The 18,061-nt window shown below is 34.8% G+C and overlaps 1 protein-coding gene across 3 annotated transcripts in view; it reads right to left on the bottom strand.

Annotated features, from left to right (window-relative positions):
• Positions 1 to 18,061, bottom strand: part of LRRC28 (leucine rich repeat containing 28) — a 185,631-nt gene that overhangs the window by 148,586 nt on the left and 18,984 nt on the right. For all 3 annotated transcript variants that reach the window (XM_060155757.1, XM_060155748.1, XM_060155738.1), the window contains exons 3-5: positions 17,785 to 17,825; positions 4,646 to 4,683; positions 3,851 to 3,988 (exon numbers count right to left, since the gene is read on the bottom strand). In XM_060155757.1, coding sequence (XP_060011740.1) covers positions 3,851 to 3,988; positions 4,646 to 4,683; positions 17,785 to 17,825 — 217 coding nt within the window. The remainder of the gene's footprint in view (positions 1 to 3,850; positions 3,989 to 4,645; positions 4,684 to 17,784; positions 17,826 to 18,061) is intronic.

Here is an 18,061-nt window from a genome sequence, read left to right on the forward strand (position 1 = left end):
GATGATTTTAAGTTAAAGGCACTGAAAATCAGCAGATGCAAGAAGGGCACTCTAAGCTTCCTTCTTCTTCCTGAAAGGAGATAAAATTCCCATGCAAAAGGTGTAACCCCCATACCAGGAGGAAGGAAGACATTCTTATGACCAGAGACAGGGAGGTGAGGCCAAACGACAAACAAACCTTGTTAAACCAAACCTTATCTTCCTAGTCACTTTTCTACAAATAACTGCCCTTGCACAAACTCCTTTGTCTTGTCCATTTTCACAATTTATTACTCATTGTCCAACCTAGTATATATGTGTTTGGTTCTAACTACACTTCTTTGGGTCTTCATTTTTCTTATGAAGGCTCCTGTGTACATGTAAAAATTACTAAATAAAATCTGTATACTTTTCTCCTGTTAATCTGTCTTAACGTCAGTTTCTCAGGCCCAGCTATGGGGCCAAAGAGGGCAGTACACTTTCCCTACACTGACTTAACAACATACTCTTTATAGCCTGTCTTCACATTTCTATACCCATCATCACCCCACGCCAATGTTCTCTGTACTTCCTCCAAAATTACTTGAGTTCAGGTTAAAATATATATATATATATATATATATATATATATATATATATATATATATAAAATAGAAAGGGTACAAAGCGTACTACAAAAAGGAAAAAACAGATGACAGAATGAACCACTTCACAGGCATACTACTGATCGTGCTGTTGCTAACCCTGGACTTCCTACTATTAATAAGAGCTTTTGCAATTTCAAAGCATAACAGTTAAGTAAATAGGAGAGTTCAATATACAATTAATCCTATACCCCAAGACAGGCTGTTTTAAGCCTTTGGGGCAGCTATGTTACATGGAGCTCTTTTGTTGACAATTCACAGAAGCCAACTAGAGTTAGCTTAAGCGCAAAGTCTATGGGCCTTAAGAACAGAATCAGTGATTGGGAAATTAAAGAAAACTTAGGAAGTCTCTGCCTCCATCTTTTTTCTAGTTATTTACTTCATCTTTCTCTCCTTGTTTCCCAGTCCACATGGCTACTCCCAGACCTCACAAGATTATACAGTACTGTATAGAAGCCCAGAGAGAAATAGAGCCTGATTTTCTTTCTCAGCCTCCGCTGTTCTCTCTTGTTCTCTTTCCTTCTCCCACATTGTCCTTTTCAAAATGCCCAGGGAGAGAAATGGTCCTGCTTGGGCCAGGTACCTACACCAGGACCAATCAACTGTGGAGAGAAAGCAATGTCACAAGGTAGAAAAACGGCAGTACTCTGCAATCCAATAGAATGGGGGAAAGGGACATTCCCAAAGAATGGGTATTGGCAAACAACCCAAGAGAATCAACTATATGAGTCATAGATCTGTTTGAGAAACTGATAAAAACATTGGATCTTCTTCACAGCAATATGTACACACTCACAAACACCAAACTGTCCATACAATTTGAGGGCATTCATGAAGCCCCTGTAATCCATCCTTAGATCCTAATTTTAAAACTCTCTATTATCCATTTAGATATTTTAAATGCTTAAAATTTTTCAAATACTGCTCTTAAATTTTCAAATTTTAAATACTGAATGTGAAATTACATTCAACGGTTTTTCAACCACAAAAAAATACACATAATAAAATATTAAGTCTTTCACAGGAATATAACACGTAAGAAGTCTATACTAATAACATGGACTAGGTAGAAGAGGCTAACGATCAGACATCAACTGGAGTCTACTGTCATCAAATGGACACTATATGGCAGTCCCTCACATTTTTTACTGCAGTTAAAATAACCTTTCCATAGTATGTCCCCAAAGACGGTCAAACACTTGGGGGATGTGTACCTAGCCCCTCTCCCATTCAAATCATAACACTTGAAATTACCTCATAAAGAGATACATAAAGTTATTCAAAAAATTAGTAAGATCTAGTGCATTGCTACTTATGATGGCCTAGAAAAAAAAAGTCTATACATAGTTTAATCAAAAGTTTCTACTCAAAATACACAGCTATTACTGTATGCAATTTTACTCAAAACAAGCAAAACCAAACACAAACAAAAGAAATAAGCTAGGGAAATAAAATCAGAAGTAAATGCCTCAAATCTATTATGAAACAGGTGAAATATAAATTTAAAATCATATTAAAGTAGTCAGGAAACCTATACCCTCCACTGGTTACTAGGAAGCAGTCAATGACATTAGTAATATATCCTTAACCTCTGAGAGTATATAATGGAAGGAAATGGCCACATTTTACCACAAAATGTTCTTACATTACAGGAAAAGACAGGAAAACAGAAAACAAAGAATAATGTTTTAACAGAGAGTTGTGTTACTCAGACGTTCTTTAAATGTATCGAAAAAGGGGCTTATGAATACAGTACTATACCTATGCATTTTGATTCTACAACATATCTTGTATAAACTTCATATATGAAAATACTATGAAAATCTAAAATATTCAGTATTATATCCATGCGTTTTGACTCTATAATGTATCTTGTGTAAGTTTCATATATGAAAATACCCTGAAAATCTAAAGTGTTATCTTTGCTGATATATTTTCTAGACAATCTCTGAAAGAGAATCTAATTTCCTGAGTATGTGAATACATAAACTTGATGAAAGCTAGAATGATGAAACACCACTGAGTCTGATTACATACAATAAAATTTAAAGATTATATTCCCACACCATACTGAAAATTTTTGTATTAAGTAGAGTTGGAAAAAGGAAGACTCTCATTATATGAGTTAAAAAATATTTTTTAAGCAGAGTCAACTACTATACTAATTATCATTTTTGTATACAATATTGAACCTATATATGAAAGTCAGCACATAAAGTCTAAAAATTAATCAGCTACTGTGTTTCATTTAGAAATTTCTGTACTTGAAAAACTTTGGAGAAAGTATTTTTTAAATTATAAATTCATTCATGGATTTAACATGAATAGTTTTTAACAGTTTCACATGTCCCTGAAGTTCTGTGACAGGTAGTAATTTGTAATTTTGGTTGAGTCACACATTTCACTCGGATACACTAAAAGACTAGCTGGTATTCCTGAGTTACTAGGAAGAAATAATCCCAGCCAATGTGAGTGACGTCTGTATTTTTTTTGCTCATTTTTGAATGCAGAGTAACTCTTATGTAATACCTGAAGCACAAGATTTTTTTTAAATCATACTTCACTTTTTAAAAAATATGCGAAATGACACAGGACAGAGGAATCTGCAAATGTGTGGGTTCACAAAGGAAGGTCTCTGAATACACCTTGTAAGAAAGTCAAAGGGTTTAATGGTAGCTCAGGAGAATGCAGGATTTTGGTACTATCAATAGGTACATCATAATCTAATAGGATGATCAGAAGGCAGAACTGACAATTCTAGGACTCAAACTTAAATTCTGCTACTAAATTCTAGTATGATTTCACATTAAATCCAAGTTAATGTACATCATTTATCTCACTAGAGAATGAGAGAAAACACTGTATGTATCTGCTTTTGGGACACTAAAATGCAAAGTTCATATAAATTCTCCTATGTGAAATTCAGAACTGAAGTAGCTTTTGGTACAAATATTTCACCAGGACAGTGATTTGAAGGAGCATTGATTCCAATGCACAACTGTAGTAATTGTAGCTGAAAAACATAAATGCCACCTTCTCATACTTGCATCAAGGAAAAGACTCTGAGTCATATTTCATCCACATTCCTTAATGTCATCTTCAAACAAGCAGACAATCAAATACTTACAAATATATCTAAAGCCCACTGCCTAGACACAAAGTAAGAAATATTAATAAAAATAGACTTGTAATATACAAAAAGCTCGTGTGCTACAGACTATGATTACCTGGAGGTAGGAATTGCAGTTGGTTATTAGCTAATCGAAGATGACGTAAAGCTCTCAGACGACCAATTTCTGGGCAAACAATTTCTAAGGCATTGTCACTAAGATCCAAACACTGTAGTTTTACAAGGGACCCAATGGCTTCGAAGAGAAAAGAAGGGTAAAAGCATGATTAATTTGACCCAAGTGTTTTAACACCAAACTTTAATGCAAGTACTCCAAATTTAAATATTTTAATGCTTAATATCCCTGTCTCCAGGGCTGACATAATAGTAAAAACATATATCAAACTAAACTTTTTAAAAATTTTTATTAGAGTATAGTATCAAACTAAATTTTATGAAGTGATAACACTTCTACCTTGATATAAAGTAAGTTTAAAAATAGCACGAATAAAAATGTTAAAACAATGTAAAAATTACTTGAATAAATAATTCATGAAATATATAAAGTCTTTTTTATCTAACCAAAATGCTTAACTGGATTTATTAAACTTAAAAGTTATCATTTTATTATTTACCCAATGACAGTTTATCTGATAATAAATTTTTACCTAACCATTATAACCATTTTAGACTTCTTAAATTTAATCGTAACAGTTAACTGGATTACTAATTAGAGGAAAAAAAGCTTTGAAACTAATAAAGATGCTCTATAATTAAAATTCCCTAATTTTCCAACCAAAATTGGTTTAAAGAGACAATCTGTTCTATTATTATAAACTATAATAGCACTATACTATCTGTTCTACTATTTAAACCATAGCACCTCCTAACTAAAAACTTGAAGTGCACGTACCTTCCGGAACCACAACTATGTTATTTGAGTGAAGATACCTAGAGGAAAAGAAGGGAAAAACAGCTGTTATCATTCAGTACTTCTGCTAGATAATCACCCTGTAAAATGCTCACTTAGAGATTTATCAAATATAAAGGGACCAGATTTTCTTTCATACCCTACTCTAAATGTGTAACACAAACTATATGGTCATCACGGATAATTAATAATACTTTGAGAATAATATTGTATGCTAGAATTGCAAATATTAAAACTATTTGCTAATTTAGTTGCTATTTTAAAATTAAAACATACACAATAAAGTATTTTTTTCAACCTCATAAAACAAATTACTAGTTTCTCTAGTTCATTTTAAATTATTCAGGTTTTCAGAAAAACATCTATTGTGTAGAGAAAAGTCAACACCTATTGTGTAAAGGAAAATGCAACTTTTAGTTTTTAAAGGATAACTTCACAAAATAATCAAAGCTATTTCAAGCCAGTATGGAGAACCAAAAATGAAGCAATTAAATACTCATCATTTATGATATCTGTAGAAATATTCAACTGTCAAGGTACATAATATATTTCACAGCAAGAGGAATTTTGTAAATAAGAAATCAAATTCTTTTCTCAGAAAAAAAAAAGTCTACCCGGCTGACAAGTCCAGGCAAGTCTAAGTAAATAACATTCCCCACTGAAGTATCTTTAGCACTCTCTGGTGGAGACTTCATGCAATAGTCGGCAGCCAACTATTCAGAGCAAAACAACAGTGACCAATGAAAATCACATAATAATAATTTTAAAAATAAAATTAGATCATTGATTTTGAGGCCAGAGAACTAGATTTTGATAAAGTATTTTCAAACCTGTTGTCTTATTTATTATACCTCATAATCACTCTTCATATAGTATATCTTACATAGAATTTAAAATATTTCTTCTATATATTTTAGCCTGATATCAAATGTTAAAATGTCAATGACACAGAATAAGAAAGATACAAAATTAATAAATTTAAGAAGATTTTTATATGCTGGATTAAATCAATTCTGTGTAGGTATTAACTTGGTGGGCCTAACATAATTTAAACAATTACACCATTCTATGATTCATTTTATTCCTTGCTTTGTGTATACAGAATGATTCCATATTTTACTTTTTTTAGAATGTTTCCATATTTTAAAATCAATATTCTTTAAACATTACTTTTAGGAAGAAATATCTAACTACTTTAACAGATTACTCTAAAAATTCTTTATGCCGAAAGACTATATATATATATAAGTATACACACACATTTGCATGTATTACACAAAAGGCAGAGCGCCTAGACACCAAAATAGATAACTGATTTTTCAGTAATCCACAAAATTTTTGCCTCAACTCCAATTCTACCTACAAAAAAGGACCTTAAAATGTCCAAGTCAAAATATGAACTAAAGTACTATTATCATTAAAATCAAAAAGTATATTTTAACATAATAAATTTATCTACATTATAATGAAAAGCAGTAAACGGTAGTTTAGAATGTTCTCAATCCTGACTACACATTAGAATCACCAGTGGTCTTCAAACTATAGATGTCCAAGGCCATCTCAACTCAAGTTGCTCTGATGTGCAGCTGATGAAGAATCATCACTGGTAAAGTGGATCAGAGTAGGTTCTGGAGCCAGACTGCCTGTACCTTAATATCTATGTGACCAGGGGAAAATTACTGACCTTTTCACTTTCTTAATCTACAGAAGTAGAGGATAACAGCACCAACAACATAGGGATGCTGTGAGGATTAAATGAATTAATAAATGTAAAGCCCTTAGAACAGAGTTCCATGAATGCCATTGTTATAATTATTATTGTTATCATAAGTCATTTGTAATCAAAGGCTTAGCAATTTTAAGTCACTTCTGTCTACTTAATTTTTGTAATTTCAAAGTAGTTAAAATGTTGGTGTTTTGACGTAACTGGTTTTCATCATGTTATTTTTCTACTCAAATAATGCAGGAACTCCCATTCACTGCTGGTGGGAATGCATGACTGTACAGCCACTTTGGAAAATGGTTTGGCAGTTTTTTAATAAAATTAAATATAGATATTTACTTAATAGTAATATGGCAATGTCAGTTTCTTAGTCTTGACAAATGTTCAATGAAATTGTAAGATGTTAACAACAGGAGAAACCTGGGCATACTGGAACTCTGTACTTACTATCTTTACAACTTTTCTGTAAATAAAAACTGCTCCAAAATAAAAAAAAAAAATTTTTTTATTAAAGGAACAGGACTTATACTTCCAGCCATGACGAAATAATAAGGACCAGATTTACCTAATTGCTATAAGCAACAAGAAAACCAGATGGAATATATGAAACAATTATTTTCTAATACTGACAAGAGGCAACTAGTACTATGTTCCCTGAGAGAGAAGAAACAAGTGAGGTGAGCCACACAATGTCCACAGATTTATGCCTGGAGGCAAATTGTGCACTGTGGTACAAAAATGGGATCCCAAACAAAGAATGAAGTCTCACTGAGTTATGAAGAAACATATCAGAGTTCAGGGAACCTGAGGCAGCTGGAAGTTGTGGGTACAGTTCTGGAGGAGAGGGCACTACTGAAAAAAAAAACTTCAAGGGATCCTTTGACTCTTAGCTGAATTCTATAATGTACTCCAGTCAAAAAGTAACTGAAAACCTATCAGCTGAACAGTCCACAGAGCTCATACAGGGCTAGAAAGCATTCAAGTTCTGAGCAGCAAGTGTACCAAATCCTTGTTGATCACTTGGTTCATTTAAACGAGATTCTAGAAAGGTCCTGTGTGGGTAATAGGGCTAAACTATCCCTTTAGTAGAAGTTACTCTAGACCTGTCCTAACAAGCATAAAGACAGGCCATGAAAGGATCGAATTAAATTGCAAATAACTGCAGGCCAGAACAAAGCACCACAAAAAGGAAGACAACAAAGTGTAGACACAATAAAGTATTCATAAGGCCCAGCATCTAATCAAAAAGTGCTAAGAATTAGGAAAATGTGACCAATAACTAGGATAAAAAACAGTTAATACAAATGGAACCAGTATGACACAAATGATGGAATTAGCAAATAAGAACTTTAAAACAAAACAACTATAACAACTATATTCGGGTATTCAAAGAAAAATATAAACATTGTGAGAGAAATGTTAACATATAAAGAAGAACCAAATAGAGCTTCTAGAGATCAAATATACAACAAACTAAGTGAAAATCTCACTAGGTTGGATTAACAACTTACTAGATACTGAAGAAGAAAATACTACCAACCCTGAAGACAGGGAAATATAATATGTCCTAACTGAAGTACATTAAAAAAAAAAAGACTGAAAAGAATAGAACTGAACAGTGTGTCAGTGATTATGGGACCATATTAAACTAACAAACATGTAAGAGTCCCAGAAGCAGGGACCAGAGATAAGGGTATAGAAATAAATATCTAAAGAAATATATTTTAAAAATCCAAATTTGATGCAAACTATAAAGACACAAACCCAAGAAGCTCAATGAATGTCAAGGATAAAGAAAAAGAAAACCACAACAAAGTACATCAAAATCAAATCCCTGAAAACCAATAGAAGAATCAGACATTCTTCAAAGTAGCCCAAGGAAAAAAGACACATTACATACTGAGGAAGAAATATAGGAATGTCAGCAGATGTCTCTTCAGAAAGTATGCAAGCCAGAAGACAATAAACACCGTGAAAATGTTGAAAGAAAAAAAGTAACTGACAACCAAGAACTCTAATTCCAGAAGGCAAAACATACACATTTCAGAACTATGAAGATGAATGTAAAGCAAAAAACTATAAACTTTTAGAGAAAAAAAGCAGGAGAAAATCTTCAGGGTCTAGGACTAGACAAAGTTCTTAAATTTGACACTAAAAACATGATACATAAAAGCAAAAATTGACAAAGTGGACCTCATCAAAATGTAAAACTTCTGCTCTACAAAAGAACATGAAAATAGAAGTTATACAGAGGGAGAAAATATTTGTAAACAACCTATACAACCAAGGACTGTTTTCTAGAATATGTAAAGAACTCTTAAAACTCTTACAACTAAAGAAAAATATCCAAATAGAAAATGAGCAATAGACATGAACAGACATTTCACTGAAGAAAAGATAAAGATCACAAGTACTTGAAAAGATGTTAAATTAACGTTATAAGCCATTAGAGAAATACAAATTAAAACCATAATTAGATAAAACCACACATCTATCTGAATGACAAAAATTTAAAGTAATGACAACAAAATAATGCAGGTGAGATGTGGAGAAACTGCAACAATCACACATTGCCGGGGGAGAATGTAAAATGGTACAGCCAACCTGGGAAATTATTTGGCAGTTTTTAATGAAACTACAAATTCAGATCAAAAGTGGCAGAATAAAGACCTCCAAAAATTCTCTTTATCTGTAAAATCAACAATAATACTGGCAATAATTATCAGAAGCTACATGTACAGAACTCTGGAAATTAACCAAAGACTTGCAGTAATACAGGGAGGGTTTATGTAAGAAAAAAGGCAAAAATCTCAGTAAGAAGACTAAGCTGTGAATTTTGGGGTATTTTTACTTGCCCCAGTCCTATACCCTACTCTCCACCTCTGCAGAAGCCTGGAAAATCACTTTGCTTTTCACTTCAATTGCAGTAGCCTGGCTAGTACCTAAAGGGGCAGAACCAAGTCGGAGTTCGTTTCCAGAGAACTGTCATTTGACTGTCTCATGGATCTCTGAAAGACCCCACTTGCAAGGCTGTTTTTAACTTGATCTGACTAGAAGCTTGCCGGGTACAAAAACCCTTTCTCCAATTGAGATAAATTACAGGCAATTGTTTAACTTCGCTGGTGCCTGAGGCACTAGATAACAGCTGGAGCAAACAATAGACAACCAAAAACCTTAAATGAAAACGTTGGGGAGTTCCTTCCAGAGAACTTTGAAAAACTCTGACATATTTCTAGAAATCTAGGTCACATGCATGCCCGGAGCTGCACATATGCTCAGGAAAGACCCGAGAAGACCCTAAGCTCTCACCTCTGCTGGACTTGAAGTTCTACATAAGAAGTGAAGTGTAAGGCAAAGTTGTCAAGTGCCTAGATGAGAGGGGAAAGCATGCCACAATACATATACAGAGACCCTCAGCAAGGACTGGGAGACTTAGCAGATTCAGCTAGGTAAGGAAATCTCTGCTTGATCATTAGCTGACCACTAAGGTAACTGAGCACAAGAACAACACAAAGATGTCTTGTCTCATCACTTCTATTCAACATTCTATGTTCTAGCCAGGGCAACTAAGCAAGAAAAAGAAATAAAAGGCATACAGATCAGAAAAGAAGAAATACAACTCTTTACTGGTAGATGACTTGATCTTATATATAGAAAACCCCAAGGAATTCAACAACAAAAAAGAGCTAATGAATGAAGTTGGCAAGGCTGGAGGATATAATATCAATATACAAAAATCAACTGTATTTTTATATACTAGGTACTGAACAATTCTAAAGTGAAATTAAGAATATAGTTTTTGGGCTTCCCTGGTGGCGCAGTGGTTGAGAGTCCACCTGCCAATGCAGGGGACACGGGTTCGTGCCCCAGTCTGGGAAGATCCCACATGCCGCGGAGCGGCTGGGCCCGTGAGCCATGGCCGCTGAGTCTGCGCGTCTGGAGCCTGTGCTCTGCAACGGAAGAGGCCACAACAGTGAGAGGCCTATGGGGGAAAAAAAAAAAAAGAAGAATATAGTTCTATGTACAATAACATCAAAAAGAAAAAATCTAAGAGAAGAAATTCAGCATTTTTACGCTGAAAAGTGTTCAATGTTCAAATTTTAAAACTGTTGAAGGAAACTGAAGACCTAAATAAATAGAAAGATATCCCACATTCAAAAATTAGAAGACATAATACTGTTAAGATGGCAATAATCCACAAACTGATCTAAAGATTCAGTGTAGTCGTTATCAACAATCACATTTGGCGTTTTTTTTTTTTTTTGGCATGAATTGACAAGTGGATCTTAAAATTCACATGGAAATGCAAGGGATTTAGAATAGCTAAAACAATTTTGAAAAATAAGGATAATGTTGGAGGATCCATACTGCTCAATTTCAAAACTCACTACAAAGCTAGAGTAATCAAGTCTGCATGGTACTGGCAAAAAGATAAAACATACAGATCAATGGAACAGAAGTGAAAATCCAGAAACATGCCCATGTGTCTATGGTCAACTGATTTTTAACAAACATGCCAAGACAATTCAATGGGGAAAAGAGTAGCCTTCTCAATAAATGGTGGTGAGATAACTGGTTATCCCATGCAAAAACAGAACATAGACTTCTACATCATATCATATGCAAAAATTAATTCAAAATGGATCAAAGACCTAAATGTAAGAGCTAAAATTATACAACTCAAATAAGAAAAGAGGAATAAATCTTCATGACATTGGATTAGAAAGTTTCTCAGACATGACAACAAAGCACAAGCAACCAAATAAAAATTTATCAAGAAAGTGAAAGATAAACCACAGAATGGGAGAAAATATTTGCAAATCATATATATCAGGGGTCCCCAACCCCCAGGTCGCAGACTGGTACTTGTCCGTGCCCTATTAGGAACCAGGCTGCACAGCAGGAGGTAAGCGACAGGCGAGCAAGAGAAGCTTCATCTGCCACTCCCTACTGCTCCCCATCGCTTGCATTACCACCTGAACCACCTGCCCCCACCCCGTCCGTGGAAAAATTGTCTTCCCCAAAACCAGTCCTTGGTGCCAGAAAGGTTGGGGACTGCTGATATATGTGATAAGGGTCTGGTATTCCAAATACATAAAACACTCTTAGATAATAATTTTTAAATGGACAGCAGATTTGAATAGATTTCCCCAAGGAAAATATACAAATGCCCAATAAGCACAGGAAAAGACATCATTAGTCATTAGAAAAATACAAATGAAAACTACAAGATACCAGTTCACACCTATTAGGGAGTTACAAGGAATTGGGGGAGGGGAATGACTATTGATGGGTTTCTTTTGGGGTGATGAAAATGTTCTGGATTAGACAGTGATAATGGTTGCTCAACCTTGTTTATATACCAAAACCACTGAACCATACACTTTAAAAGTGTATGATTAAAATTTTATGGTACGTAAATTATATCTCAATTTAAAAAATGAAACATGCAATTTCCATGTGACTCAGCAATTACATTCTTAAGCATTTATCGCAGAGAAATGAAAACTTATTCACACACAAAAAAACATGTACATGAATGTTCATAGCAGCTAAAATTTCGTAATAGCTAAAAACTGGAAACAACCAATATGTCCTTCAATAAGTGAGTGGATGAACAAACTCCATTACATCCACACTGTGAAATATAACCCAACAACATAAAGGAACTATTGGTACATGCAACAACTTAAATAGATCTCAAGGAAATTATGCTCAATGAAAAAAAAAGCCAGTCCTGAAAGGTTATATACTATATGATTTATATAACATAACAAATTAAAATGACAAAATCATAGAGATGGAGAACAGAGTAGTAGTTGCCAGGGTTTGGGGGACAGGGAGAATGTGATTATAAAAGGGTAGAAAATGATGAAAACTGAATAATATCAGTGGATTGTAGCAATGTCAGTTTCCTGGTGGTGATCTTATACTGTAGTTATACAAGACATGAACACCGGCAGAACCTCAAAGAGTACCCAAGGATGTTTACTTATTATTTCTTAAGATTACGTGTGACTACCATTATCTCAAAGTAAAAAGTTTAATTTTTAAAAAAGGAGAAATAAAGACATTTTTCAGGCAAACCAAATCCGAGAGAATATAGGAATTAATATTAAAGACTTTTTTTTCTCATTTTAAAATTTCTTTAATTGACAACTTAAATTCAAAATTATAATAGTGTATTTTGCCAGTTATCAATTTTGTCTCTCAGCTCCAAATCTACCTGCTATGCCATATTGGAGCTGGACCCTGTCAAAATTTCTCCTTTGCCAACTGATCTAATGTTAGGCCTAATGTTATCAAAAGAGGGTACTGGAGTGACTCTGCAAGATGAGAGTAGCAGGAAGGCATTTCCTTTCTGGGTCCAGTCCCCTTTCAATTTTTTATCCAGCACACAGCCAAGGCCCAGTAGTCCTCTTGGACAACCTTAAACTACATTCTCAAAGTGACCATGAAGTCACTTTTGTGGCATCTCAGGCTATTATCCTCAGGCCACACTCTCCCCATCCAACAATGCATTTCTATAAAGAACTTCAGTTGGCCTCAAGCAACTGTCTTCCCACCCTGTGGCTACTTCTGCGTTAGCTCTGACATGCTCTCAGGCAATTGCCTCCTTCCTACCAGTCAGACTGTTTCTAATAGATCAGCTCTACATTACCAACACCGTCCTGAAACAGTGAGCTGATATTACAGATCTGCTCTGGCCTAACCAGATGGCAAGGTTCTTCACCACCAGAGCACTGTATGTTTTGTGGCAGCCACATCTTATTTGAAGAAGTCTAATCTCAGCCTAGGTTTGGGGCTCTCCTAAGTCTTTAGTTCCTTCATTGTCTACTTTCTCTTGGTCCAGATCTACTTTTTTGTACTTACTAATTAATTATGAATACCATGGAGTCCTCTTTTACCTCTTTTAGTAGTTAGTAACATTTTACTAGTTAACAATTCTTCATATTACTTCTCCCTGCTTAAACAGGGGTATGGTTTCTATCTCCTAACTGGACCCTGACTGATATATACATGGTTTATACATACATAGATCTATCTCTCTCACAACACTCACACACATGTAAAACACAGGACAGTAGCACAAAGGATAGGAGCGATGAACTGAAAGTATTGATCTAAGGTTCTTATATTAAATGTGAAGTAGTATATTATGTGAAGGTAGATTATAATAGGTTAAAGAAACATAATATAAATCTTTCAACATTGAAATGAAGTAGAGTTAATAAATCAATAATAGTAAAATTTAATCCTAAATAACACAAAAATAATTTAAAAGAAGAAAAGTAAAGAGGGAAAAATAACAAAGAACAACTGGGACAAACAGAAGACAAACTGTTAAGTTGGTGAACTTAAATTCAATCATATCAGTAATCATATTAAACATAAACAGTCTAAACACTCCAGTTAAATGAGCCAGATTGTTAGACTGGTCAAAATCAAAGAACCAACTAATGTTGACCTCAAGAAACCCACTTGAGTTATAGAGGCAGAAACAGATTAAAATAAAAGAATGCAAGCTCTAATTCCAGTACAGCAGAATAAACTCCTACTGGACCAATCCTCTGGCAACTAAAACACTGAACAACACACACAGACAAAATGAACCTAAGGCACTGCAAGAGTAAACAAATAAGCCAATTCTGAAGGAGAGTCAAAACTTATAAGAAAGAACGGCACTGGGTGATTCTGGGTTTCATTTAAAAAAAAAAAAAGCATTTAGTCTAAGGAAGGATACAGTTATCACAAAAAATGGCTAAAATTCCAATAGAAAACTGCAGTGTTGCTAGCCTAAAGGAGGACAGAGTTCAGGGCAACCATGGCCCCTGACAAATAAAGGGAGAATACCAGAAAAAAAAATAAAAGCCAGGGAGGGGAAACCCCAAATCCTATGTATAAACTTTGCCTAAATCAGTGGCTGACTGCAAAACCATTTACATGTGGAAGAAACTACAACTAAAGATAAAAGAACCAGACTGAGATTTCAGCTGCCTTCCAAGAGGCTGTTTACTGCTTGAGTCAAACCAGGTACATTAATCACTGAAATATTGGGCTGGCCGGAAAGTTCGTTCAGGTTTTTCCATAAGATGTTATGGAAAAACCCAAACAAACTTTCCGGCCAGCCCAATAAAAACATCAACACTCTTTGATGAAATATAACAGATTCCAGTCTCCAAAACATATGTCCTCATTTGTCAGAATATAATCTAAAATTACTCAATATATGAAAACCCAGAAAAATGTCAACAACAACAATGGATAGCAATCTCAAGAAAAGACAGCAACCTCAGGAGACAAATACTTTTAAAGGGCTCAAAGAGGGCTTCCCTGGTGGCGCAGTGGTTGAGAGTCCGCCTGCTGATGCAGGGGACACAGGTTCGTGCCCCAGTCCGGGAGGATCCCACATGCCGCGGAGCGGCTGGGCCCATGAGCCATGGGCACTGAGCCTGCGCGTCCGGGGCCTGTGCTCCGCAATGGGAGAGGCCGCAACAGTGAGAGGCCTGCGTACTGCAAAAAAAAAAAAAAAAAGGGGGGGCTCAAAGAAATAAAAACCGTCAAGTTAGAATTCAACAGCCATTGTACAGATAATTCAGTGTGGAGTCTTATGGTGCAATCTTCTTCATCTTCATGATTGTTTCACCTTTTTGCCTGAAACCCCCAAGAATTTTTCCTTTAGCTTTAAAGTCTGAAAAAACCTTTGAAAAAATTTCACGCCCATTACTAACAAAAAAATCTTGAGAAAATAGGAATTAATAGTGTGGTAAGTAGCCCCTAGGATGGTCCCCAATGATCTCTGCTACCTGGCATTCAGGACCTTGTGTAATAGCCTCCCCTTGAGTGTTCATTAGATCTAGTGGCTCCCTTCTAAAGGACAGATATAGTAACAGTGACAGGATGCCACTTCCAAGATTAGGTCAGAAAGAGACTATGGCTCTTGTCTTGTATACCCTTTCTTGCTTTTCTGCTTGCTCACTCTGATGGAAATCAGCTGCCATGTTGTGAGCAACATAACAGAGGCTAAGTGGCAAGGAACTAAAGGAGTTCTCTGCCCAACAGCCAGCTAGGAACTGAGGCCCTCAGTCCAACGAACTGCAAGAAATTGGTTGAATCCTGCCAACAACCACATGAGTGAACACAGAAGAGGATCTTTCTTCAGTTGAGCTTTCAGGTAAGTCAGCAGCCCTGGGCAACAATCTTGATTAGAGACTTGAAAGAGACATTGAAGCAAAGGCACCCAGCTAAGCCAAGCCCAGATTCTGGACCTTCAGAAAATATCAGAGAATAAGTGTTTATTCTTTTAAGCACACCTACATTTTAAGCAAGTACATTTTGGGTAATCTGTTAAGCAGCAATAGATTACTAACACAGATGGATATTTACTGAACAGAAAAGAATTGTGTTAACTGTAAAGCCAGCATCTTTCTTAGTGGGGAAAACCTGGAGGTATTCCCACTAAGGTCAGAAAGATGACAAGGATGCCCACTACCTCAAGTACAATTTCACACTGCCCTGGAGAGGGACTAGCCAATGCAATCAGAATAGAGAAGATAATTAAAGATTTGGAAAAGAAGAAATAACACTGTCTGTATTTTCAGACATGAGAGTATACCTGGAAAACTCTGGAGAATCAATGATAAAACTAACTCAAACAATAAAAGATTTCAGGAAGGAGCAAGATATAAAGTTAACATGCAAAAACCCATAGTGCTCCTATATACAAAAAATAGCCAGTTAGAAGATATAACAGATAAGAAAAATCATTTACACAGCAAAAAAAATAAATATTTAGGAACAAACTATTAGAAATGTTCAAAATCTATATGAAGAAAAATATAAAGCACCTATTAAGGACAGAAAAGTAGACCTAAAAAAATGTTAAGTCATCCTTGTTCGTGGAAATACACACTGAAGTATTTAAGGGTAAAGAACCACAATGTATGTAACTTTTTCTCAAAAGCTTCAGAAAAAAAATAAATACACATATAATATGTATAAAGAGAATGAAAGCAAAAACTTGATAAAGCAAATGGGGTAGAACATCACCAAAGATGTTTAAACTGAACCTAATCCAGAGGAAACAATCAGACAAATCCAGACATCTACTTCAAAAAGATATTTTTTGGGGAAAATTGGGATAATTTAAATACGAACTATATATTAGATGATATTATTGAAATAATATTACTTTTCTTAGGCCTAAAAACAATACAATTACGTGCAAAAACGTCTTTGTTCTTAGGAGATACATACTAATGTATTTAGGGGTAAAGTATCATAGTGTGTGTGAGAGAGGGAGAGAAGGAAGGCGGAGGGAGAGAGCGAGAGTAAAGAGAGGGTAGGAAAGGCAAAGAGAGAAAGGAAATGTGGCAAAATGTTAAGTGGTTAAATTTAGGTGAAGACTGAACAGTTGATCCTTGAACAACATGGGTCTGAACTACACAAGTCCATTTATACTCTGATTTTTTTTTTCAACAAGTACCTACTACAGTTCTACACCATCTGAGGTTGGGTGAGTCCACAGATGTGGAACTGTGGATATGGAGAGCCGACTATAAAGTTATACTTGGATTTTCAACTATGAGGGAGTGGCACCTCTAACCCCCATGTTGTTCAAGAATCAATTGTATGGATGCTCATTGTACTATGCTTTCAACTTTTTTGTTGGTTTGAAATTTTTTAAAATAAAAGGATGGATAAAAAAGAAAACGACACAGACTCCCGGCTTATAGAGGAAGGTGTAAAGTTAGCTTTCCCTACTTTACCTCCTGAAAATCATACCAAATAATAAAAGGAACAAGGAAAGGTGATGCAAATTCCTCCTTCAACGGAATTAGACGGGTAGAAAGAAAGGGAAATACAAGATATTGAAATTTCTTATCTTCTTTAGTGAACAGATACTTGAAGTTGATGTACTAAAAAACAAAGGTGTAAACATTATTTAGTATTATGGAGGTAAATCATCAACAGAACTAAAACAAATGTAGGATGTAAGGAAGGGGTCTTTTACTCTATATTTTAAATCTTTTATACCATCAGACTGTTTATATCAGTATCACATGTAGTAGTAGTAACAATAATAATAATAAATATTCCCAATTACATGGAGTATCCAGAAGGATTCTGTGACAAAGATGCTGCCCCCAGAAAAAAATGTATCTTTCATCACCTTCACTACCCCGAAGTAAGATATTTAAAACACAAATTTAAATGGTAAAATACTTTAAAATACTATTGGGTTTAGCAGAACCACAGGTCTACCTACATGAGCACCATGATCATAATACCAAAAAATAATAAATTAATACATTAAAATTGTATTTCCCATTATTTCAAATAACTTAAAATTATGTTCATTCTTGTCTTTTAAAAAAATTTGAATAAGCAGACTCACAGTTCCACAAGGTTTGGAAGCTTCTGAGCAAGGTTTTCTGGCTGAAAATTAAAAACTCAGAATTAAATTTTATTTTTGAAAAATGTATAAACATTTCTAAATAGCTTAAACACAAAGTACTATCTTTTGAAGGGCGGTGAATTTTCAGAAAATGTGAAAATAATAAATCAGCAGGTCTGGGTTTATACTTACATAGACCATACTACAATTTAAATTTATACATTTGAACAGAAACCAGATCTCATACTCCACAATCATGGAAGAAATGAAAATGTTT

Source organism: Lagenorhynchus albirostris, chromosome 1 (genome assembly GCF_949774975.1).
Source record: "Lagenorhynchus albirostris chromosome 1, mLagAlb1.1, whole genome shotgun sequence".
Taxonomy (NCBI): Eukaryota; Metazoa; Chordata; class Mammalia; order Artiodactyla; family Delphinidae; genus Lagenorhynchus; species Lagenorhynchus albirostris.